This window comes from Haliotis rubra, unplaced genomic scaffold, assembly GCF_003918875.1.
Source record: "Haliotis rubra isolate DU_JTF1 unplaced genomic scaffold, ASM391887v1 Scf788, whole genome shotgun sequence".
Classification (NCBI taxonomy): domain Eukaryota; kingdom Metazoa; phylum Mollusca; class Gastropoda; order Lepetellida; family Haliotidae; genus Haliotis; species Haliotis rubra.
The window spans coordinates 266580-276781 of record NW_025767510.1 but is presented as its reverse complement, the minus strand read 5'-3'; the positions used below and the strand labels follow the sequence as shown (position 1 = coordinate 276781).

The window sequence follows — 10202 nt, the reverse complement described above, 5'->3', positions numbered from 1 at the left end:
CACTTTTCTTTGATTTGAAATGAAATCTCGTTTCAATTTGTGATTAAACGTGATCTAAACATTCAAAATGGCGTCGCCGTGGCCTCCTGGCGAATGTAAACAAAATGCAAGAAAATTTTCATGTCATCTACACGCACAGAAGCTTTTGCTGGCTCTGAATGAGAACAGGCACAATGCACATCTATGTGATGCAATTGTTGTTATTGGTGAAGAGAAAAAACACGTCCAAAAGAATGTACTGTCGGCTGCCAGTCACTACTTCAGGTATTTATTTGTACCCAAGTTTAATCATTCTGACATATTCATTCTCCTTGCTTATCTCTCTGCGTAGCTGTTAATAAGACTGCACTCAACACGGCGCATGTTATAAGATGTAATAAGTCTAGAATATTCTGTCTGCAGACTAATGCTCACTCTCTATTGATACCTCGTGCCACTTCCATCCTTTGATAGGGGTGATTGCTACTAAGAAGTCTTGCAGAAACCCTCACCCCCCCCCCCCCTTTCAAAAACACCCCACACTGCTTGGAGAAAATGGCCACAGCTTAAGTTAAAATGGACCCAAAGAGGGTTGTGCACTTTACTCACCTTTTTGTTGGATGTCACTTACTGCTGCTTGGATGATGAACTCACGCTGCCAGGATGAATCTAAGCCGTCTAGTTGTGACCAATTAGTAACTTTAATTACCCAGCACCCAACCTCAGAACATGGGTACTATAAGAAATAATCAATACGATGTCATCAGCACCAATTGTTTACCATTCTACACAGCCGCCATTTCTCCGTAAATCCCAAAATTTGATGAAAATTAATAGTTTCCTGAAATGCCATTGGATTTTTTTTTTTTTTCTGAAATGCCATTGGATTTTTTGGCTAAAAGAGAAACCTGTCTATGCCCAACCTCACAATTAAATCTAAGTGTTTTAGTGCTTAATCGAAAAGGTGAACCAAGTAATAAGGATAGAGGTTGGTATAACATACCCTAACCCTAATGCAACTAACCCTAATGATCAGGGAGACATGCAATATCTGATGTTCACAGCTGTCCTTCTGAGACAAATCGCGCTGCAGTTAGCTGTATCCGGTAAACTGCATTTTTGCCAACCCAAATGTAAAAAATCTAACTCAAGTCATTATGTACTAAGTTTATTTACTGTTTAGATGTTTAGTTGAATTATAGATGTTATGGAATCTTCCAATGTCATATGGTTTCCACATCTCACATTCCAACTGTTCCTATTGTACAGGATGGTACTGCACTTCGCCAGTAGTTGGAAATTGTAATCTGCCCAGCCACGTACTGTTCCCACAATTGGAACAACTATATTATTCTGTCAGATATGACCACCAAATATATGATTGCAACTTCCCTTCTTGTATGATCAGCATCTGTGTTGGAAGTTGCTTTGCTTCATAATGTAATTTAGGGTTGAGTTTGATAGGGGCCCAGATACTGTTCATTCACAGTGTTGTTGATTCTTTGATGCCATCCTAACAAGAATAAGTAAAATCTTATGTATCACCAAAATGCTTGCATATGAAAAAAGTTTTCATATAGTTACACTTAAAACAATGCTGTCAAAATTGCTAGAGTACATGTTTAAAATATATCTTTGACATAGTTATTGATTAGTGGTTAGATACTCTTTTCTGAACAAACCCCTCTAACTATTGGACAACTTAGACACTGCTTTATCATCCATAGGGCTCGTTGTGAGGCAGGATAGCCATGGTATTGTAGTTGTATACCACAATTATAGCTACATAAAAAAACATACTTTGCTTATATTTTGTGAGTTCAATATATTAAATGAATGATCTAAGTATTTTCTTAAACCAACTCTTAACCTAGCCTTAGTGAGCATGTTGAGATATCAGTAAGCCATATTTCTGATTAATTTTACTGAAACATTATTGGATCTTTTGGCTCTTTGGAGGATCAGTTTATAACTCCAACAGGAAATGTGTTTGGAAATCACCATCCTGCGAAAGTCAATAATGAGTTTTTTGGTCTTTTTTTTTATGTGAAGACCAAAGAACTCATTATTGACTTTCACAGGAAGAAATCGACTATTAGACCCATCATCATCAACAATCAAACAGTTGAGGTTGTAGAGGAGTACAAGTACCTAGGTACAATTATTGATAACAAACTGACTTTCACTCAAAATACCAATGCAGTCTACAACAAATGTCAGTCTCGCCTCCACTTCCTGAGAAAACTACACTAATTCAACATTGATTTTTATGTCTCTGTTTTACAAATCATGTATTCAATCCATTTTAACATTTTCTATGCACTGTTGAGTACGGACCTCTGTCACTTCAAAATAAGAACAAATTAAAGAGGATTGTTAAAGTTGCAGTAAAAATTGCTTGTTGTAATTTTGATAGTTTAGACACCCTGTACATGTCTTCTGTTTTAAATCTTTCTGTCAGGATTTTACAAGACCCAACCCATGTTTTAAACCCTTGTCATACACTTTTACCATCTGGCCGTAGGTATCTTTTATGAAATGTAAAGTCAAAGAGAAGTAAACACTCTTTTATACCAGTTAGCATATCCTTTTTAAACAAGTCTTAAGCATTATTCTCTTAGTATATTTATTGTTAGATGTTTCTCTCATATATACTGTTGTTTACTAGGCATTCAATGTCATTGTTGCTGCTAATGTCTTAAATGGTTCATTCGCACGAAGGCGAATTTTTTCGGCATGTATAAACATTGAGCGAATTTCGTTTTCGCATTCATGGGAATGGTGGTCCTTTCCCAATTAACACAAACAATAGGGGACTGAGTGTTTGTTTAAGCTCACTCGATGAGGGCGAAGGGATAATTCGAACAAACTGAAAACCAAACTACTATTAAGTTAAGATATTTTATTCAAGGTTACAGATCTTCATTTGTTCACATATTGTACAAATTAAACTACATACATATACAAGCACACACTCACAGATTGCCATTTTTATGTTATGATATATTTGATATATATTATGTTATGTTGCACTGATTAAAAAATGGACAAAATATTCTTACTTATTACACACATATACAGATGACTAGACTAACTTTATAGATTGGATGGTGTAGTGGTTAGAGCATCCGCCCGGAGAGAGGAAGGTCGCGGGTTCGATCCCCGACCGCGTCATACCAAAAGACGTTAAAATATGGTATTTGTTGGTCCCTGCCTGGCGCTCGGCATTAGTGGGTACAACAAGGACTGGTCGGCTCGGAGTCAGTATAATGTGTCTGAGTGGGGTATTCATGCTTCACTGCGGCATGGTGTCTCAGTGGGCTAGCACTATAAAACCAGCTTAAGTCTGGGCTAGTACAAGCAGCCGCACATACAGATACACACGCATGCAAGTCGTCATATGAGCGAAATATTCTCAAGCACGACGTAAAACCCAATTTCACCTCACCTCACTCACTCGTTGTGTCTTTTCACAACTGTGACCTGCTTGTAAAGAATTAATTGTGTTCCACTGCACAGATATTAATTATAAACGTGCACACCTGCCACTGTTGCTGTCGTTATCAACTTTTCGATTATGGTGATTTTCTTGTTCAGTTGATCATACTTTTCTGTTTAGTAACTGAGCGAAATACCGGGTATACTTTCAGGTGCATATTTTATGACATTTAACATATGCTTAATGCACAGCATCAATAATACATGCTGAAATAAACTGGAGTTAAAAGAAACACCAAGTGTCATTTTCCATTTTCAGAGCACTGTTTAACTACGGTGAGGCAACAGAAACAGAAAATGGCAAAACTGTGATCAACCTTGGATCTGTCAGTGTAACCATGGCGACCTTCACCTTGATACTGGACTTCCTGTATACTGCTGAGATCAACCTGTGCCCTGACACGATCCAAGATGTCCTACAAGCAGCAGACCTGTTCCTTCTGAATGACCTGAAGGTCCTGTGCTGTGACTACCTTGACACGTGCATCACGCCCACCAACTGTATAGGAATCCGGGAGTTCTCTGCCCAGTATACCTGTAGCTGGCTCCTCCACAAGGTCACACGCTACCTGGATGAGCACTTCAGGTCAGTTGTACTCTCAGACAGTGTCACTTTGGTTTAGTTTTCATACCACATACCCTGAAATATTATTATAGAGAATTTTCTGTGTTTCATCTTCTTTTTATTACGTTTCAGGCCTTGTTCAGCCCCATCATCAGGTAGAACTGATGATGGGACCAGAACAAGCCCTGAAACGTTGTACCAAATAATAAAAAGAAGGTGAAATTCAGGAAATTCTATATGTTCATCAAATAGCATCTTCTTAAATGCCACTCAAGCATCTAAGGTTGGAAGTGTTTTCAAATTTACTTAACTTTTAATAAATGTACTATGCCTGATAGCTCTATATTTATGCATTATTTTAAATGAAATTGATAAGATGTAACACTCTGGACTTGTGGCTGAAACAAAATTTATCTTACGACTGTTCGATGAGCCATGTGGTCTGAATTACAAAATACACTTGATTGACTGGGTTTATCCACCTACTCAAGGCCTGACTTTAGTAAAGTCCTGTTTGGCCCAGTATACAAAGCTAACAATAGCCCATTGCATTAGATATATCGTGAACATGATTGTAAAAGTCAGGTTTGGGTATGCAGACTTGGTAAGCACACTGCTATGATGTTTTAATGTGAAAATAATTTTAGTTCCTATTAGAAGTCAGTTGTCTCTTCTCCTTAATTATGGATCTGTAGCAGCTCACTACCTTACTGAGGCAAGAAGTCTGAACCGCATACATAATTATTATTGATTTGTAAAGTACTGTTAAATATTTATTTCAACCTGAAATTAAGTCTGCCCATTCCAAAGTAGTATCCAATACTGTTTTGTTTCTTCATACAATCATATTTCAGATTCATTCTTGATACTTAAAGGATCACATCAAAAGTTGATTAACCTATATCATGATGCATGTCTAATCTCTGATTTGATAATCCCACAGGGAGGTGAGTTTCTGTGATGAGTTCCTTAGCCTCTCGGCTGATGCTGTCACAGAACTACTCAATCGGGACACTCTTGTCATCAACTCTGAGGATGACATCCTTGACGCTATCATCCGATGGTTTCGCTTTGATGTCCAAGGTCATCAGCCAGAGATGATTAATGCAGTGACAAGATGTGTACGTGCTGCCCAGATATCAGAGAGTTTCCTGGAGGCATTTGAAGATCAAAGTCCCGATCTTCTTCACTTAAGCTTGCCAAAACTGATCGGAGATCTTCGACAGACGGCAACAGAGCTACGTCCAAGGGGATTCAGCTGTGTTCTCCTGGCTTGTGGGGGAGAAGGAAATGTGTCAGAGTAAGCAATGTAGAATTTGAAGCAGAAATGATTTAATTGTACATACTTTCTTGTCATACATTCTCTGCTGAAGTCTACAGTAATTACTGAATATTGTAAACCAAAAGTCACTGTGTTCTTCAATCTGATTGGTTGAAAATCATGATCGAATGGTATTCGATTCCCGGAAATTGCAAGACCATTCGCTACATATTAATATGTACAAACATTGCAGACACCATTGTATTGTTACGTCGTCAGCAGTGGTGACATCATTCAAATCATATTGTGACGTAAAGTCCGAAAGACGTCACAAATGAGCAGTTCCAGATGCTACCATGAGAGACAGCCGAAACGGACGGCTGATGACGTTTCACTGCTGTACCCATACTCTACCGATGTCAATGAGTGCAGACACTAAAACGTGTGTTGACGTTTTGGTTTACTTTTGTGTTTACAATGTCGATGAACGTCATGTGTTGGCGAATTTCTGGGTTTTATTGGGTATTTGAAGCACGGGAATATTTCATTTGAAACCTCCAGCTTATGCCATCGGTTCCAAATGAATTCCCGTGCTTCAAATACTCAATAACACCCGGAAATTCGCCAACACATGATGTTTATCTCCTAAGTGAAGATGTATCTCTTTATTGATGTGTGCCAAATGTTAGTACATGTATGTAAACCATTCCTTTCTGGAATCAAGGTTATAGTAGGTTGGTTTGTTTGTTTGTTTGTTTGTTTGTTTAACCCTGCACAGAGCAATATTCCAGCTATATGGCGGCAGTCTGTAAATAATCAAGTCTGGACCAAACAATCCAGTGATCAACTACTTCTAACCCGAATGTTCACAGGTGTTATAGTAGGTCCCCAGAAACTGATCCATGATGTAATAGATGTCTAAATTAAGATAAGCTTTGAATAAGCCGTGTGATAAGCCTGTGGACATGTTTTATGGCCTGTCATCAGACTTCTGTCATTCACAGAACCTTTTGGCAAAATTCATGGATATTCTTGGATCCAGCCACCTTACAGCCTTGAAGTTTGGTTTGATCTGTGAATATGCATGAATTTCACTTTTTTACAAGCTGATTAATATGGTATATGTATAATGTTATGTAAATGTCTGGATGACGTGTTTTACAGCCATAGTGATGACTCTGAAGTCAAGGCAACTGTCAACTGTGTCAAGATCTACAATCAAGGCACTTCTACCATCGGTCAGTGGATTTCATTGCCCAATATGAATAGCCCCGGACTGGACATGGCATGGTTGAAGTTGGTTAGTATTGTCATACAACGTATCTGATATGTGGTTTTAGTCATTTTTGAGGGTGTTTGGGTAATCAAGTGCTTAAAACATTTGCTCCTCATGCAAAAAGCCTGGATTTGATTCTGCACAGTGTGTAAATCCCATTCTTGGAATGTTGCTAAAATCAACTTAAATTTAGTCATTTTCATTGCACCCATGAGTCGATGTGAAACGGTTATGATGTCTTAGACCATAGGGTCATGGGCCATGACCCTATGGTCTAAGACATCATAACCATTTCACATCGGCCTGTGCAAAGTGTCACGTCAAGGGAGGTATGTCACAGAGAATAGTTGGATGTTTGGCAGCTTGACCACCATCCTGCCACCACCATCCTCTATATCTCCAGGTGTAGCGTTTTAGTGAAACCTACACTACCGCCTTGATTTATACCTAGGGTTCTTGCAATCTTAATTATCCTTGATTGAATTTGCCAATCTGATTGGCTACACTGCTGGGTTTAACATGCCAGTCAGGATACCAATGACTAACACCAGATGATACAGTTGATACACAATTTCAGGCTAGCTGACCCAAATGTGATGGTGATGGAGAATTCAGGGTCCTTGGGCATTTATGCTTTGTCATCAAATTAAGTTAACTTTGTTCTCAACATTAAGGTAATAAATAGGAACAAACACATGCCATCACCCTCTCTCCCATGTTCCGTGATGTGGAGATAAGTGTTGACTAAGGAAGGGAGTGAATGTAGGATTGGGGTGTGTGTGTCAGGATCTTGGCACTTCGTACAGAAGAATACAAAATTTATACAGTCATTTGAGATGTCTGCAGAAATCTTTGCTTGGACCTAGTTATCCCCCTTTACCATGTTTCTGATCTGAATTGAGGAGTTAATTTGTTGTTGAAGACACTTCTGTTCATATTGTTTCTTCTGTTTCATTGCAGTTTGAAAGCCACAGGTTATAGGGATGTGGCTTAATATTGTTTCAAGTTTTGTGTGGGGACAAAATCTGTACAGGTGACATTCTAATATACTTCATTTCTGTTCACCAGGTGGGTGCATATATGTATTTGGAGGACGAGACCATCACTGTCAAATCTTGAACACCGGTGAGAAGTATGACCCCAATACTAACACGTGGACTGTGTGTGCACCTATGGCACATGCTCGTGTTGGCTTCGGGCTTGTCGCAGTCGACGACAACATTTATGCTATTGGTGGCAGCAATGACATGACAGATCCCTTGACCTTCATGGAAACCTACAACGTCTTCTCCAACAAGTGGCAGTCCCTTCCTGACATGACAATGAAAAGAGTATGGTCAGCTTACGCAGCTGTGGGGAAGAAGATCTATGTCATTGCTGGTGGCACAGTTGGCAAGTTTTACGAAGCAGTGGAATGTTTCGACACTCGAACTGAGACGTGGGTGTCGGTCTGTCCCATGAGGGAAAGACGATGTGATGCAAGAGCCGTAACAGTTGATGAGGACATTTACATTTTTGGTGGATTTCGTCGATTTGAATGTCCTAGTGCAATGCATTCTGGGCACAGCTTGAAATTCTGCGGCACGGAAATATACTCCACGTGTAACGATCACTGGCTCCCGATGTGTAATAAAGGCGGAGTACCGGGGATGTGTACAATGACAGATGTGTCACATATAGAGGGAGCAGTCTACAATGGGGAAGATGTGCTGGTGGTTGGTGACCTTGACATTGGCAATGCGTTTCACTGTGTACGAGCTTACAACAAGATTACAAACTCATGGCGATGTGTCGTCCAGAACAAGCCCAAGAACCAGAGGTTCTACCAAGTTTGTCTTCTCCATATGCCAAATGCAGTTCTCCGGAAGCTCCTCTGGGACCAAGAAAAGATGGTCTATTCGGACCTGAAATGATGAAGATTTGGATAGTTGTCAAAAGTTTACTGACCCAAAGGAAAGCTGAAGAGAAATTCATAACAAAATCACAGGTGTTTCAAAATTTCCACCATCTCTTTAACTGAGGTGTCTGTGTGTGGTGGTGGTGTGTGTATGAGTGTGTGAGTGGTTGCTGCACAGATATGACTTGACCATGTACAAGGAATTCTGTTATGAATTTTGCTTCAACTGGCTATGGATGATGACAGCATTTCACATTCTTGTATCCAAGATTTTATGCTTGCACCAAAGTCAATACTGTGGCGTGTGTAGTATTACTGACCAGGCTAGCTATTCTTGAAACGTTTGTAGCCCTACAACCTTCTTAAGCCCATTCTTAACACATTGGCTATGATCAAAGTTAACAATTCTTAGGGTTACAGAACGTTTTGAGAATAAGGGCCCAGGGTTCCATTCCACAAAGCGATCTTAGTGCTACAATTGGCATAACCCAATGCTATAGTATTCGAATTACGATCACCTTTGGGCTAAGATTGCTTTGTGGAACGGGTCCCAGGATCCTTTGGAGTGACTTGTATGGCATCTTCCTATAGGAGTTTCAGTTCTACTGTTATTGACCAGTCCACAGTGTAATGCAAAATACTTGTATCAAGGTAGAAATTGTCACTGATGGGTTCTTAGCACTAGATAATTATTATATTGAGTACATTATATAGTGCTAAAGGTGTGGTGGGATAGTAGTGTAGTGGTTAAAGTGCTCGCTCATCATGCCGAAGACCTGGGTTCGATTTCCCACATGTATGTATATGTATACCATGTGTGGAGCCCAAGTCTGGTCTCCCCAGCAGTAATATTGCTGGAATATTGCTAAAAGCGGAGTAAAACTATACTCACTCACTATAGTGCTAAGACCCTTGCAGTGACAATATATAGCTTGATGCTGGTTTTTGTGTTACAAGTCCCTGTGTACTGGTGGATCATATGTGTGTGTGGATCAAACTTATTGCATCACACATTTCGCAAATATGTTCTCATAAATATTTTGAAATTTGTGGCTTTCTCATGTGGACATGGTTTTCATTTTGGCCTCGCATGTCTTAAAACTACATGCCATCAGGGATATTTCTGTAAAAAATAGTCAAGTGATGTATTAGAGCTGAGACTCCAGCTGAACACTGTAGTGGGCCTGTTAATGACTGGTACTGAGTGAAAGCTCTGAAAGTTTTAAGTGAAACTCCAAATGAGTTAAACTTAAGCAATGATTGAACTTGTGATAGAATTTGTTTCAGTGGGATTTTACATGTAACGTCTAGCTAGGTTTTAGTTTAATAAAGACACAAATGACTTGTGAATAGAGTGAAAGAATTGTGAAAAGATCTCTTGGCGGAATGGTAATGGCAATAGATAATCAATGTTTGTTGTTTGATTGTGGAAGTAATCAGTGGAAGAAATCCATGCTCTGGGTTTTATTTTTAAAACATTAAATTTGCAACTAGGCAATAAGTTATTACGAAAAACTTCTGCCAGATAACACATTTGGATACAGTTTAAATTGAATTTGGTTAAAGGTGTTTATAAATACATTAAGAATAAGATAAAGTGCTAGATATCAACATTCTGATCAAAGTTTTTAATATAAACTGACAAATGTTTTATCATTTTTAAATTGTCTTTATTGATATTGTGATAAGAGGAGTGAAAATGTATTGCTGACTTGACACAAATGTT

At 39.0% G+C, this 10202-nt stretch overlaps 1 protein-coding gene across 1 annotated transcript; it reads left to right on the top strand.

Annotated features, from left to right (window-relative positions):
* The first annotated feature begins 67 nt into the window (after window positions 1-67).
* Window positions 68-8858, top strand: LOC124261076 (gigaxonin-like). Its single transcript, XM_046695396.1, is given in 6 exon segments — window positions 68-264; window positions 3737-4063; window positions 4986-5342; window positions 6468-6571; window positions 6574-6603; window positions 7648-8858. Coding segments are annotated over 6 exon segments (1860 nt in total). The 3' UTR covers window positions 8493-8858.
* Window positions 8859-10202: the final 1344 nt, after the last annotated feature.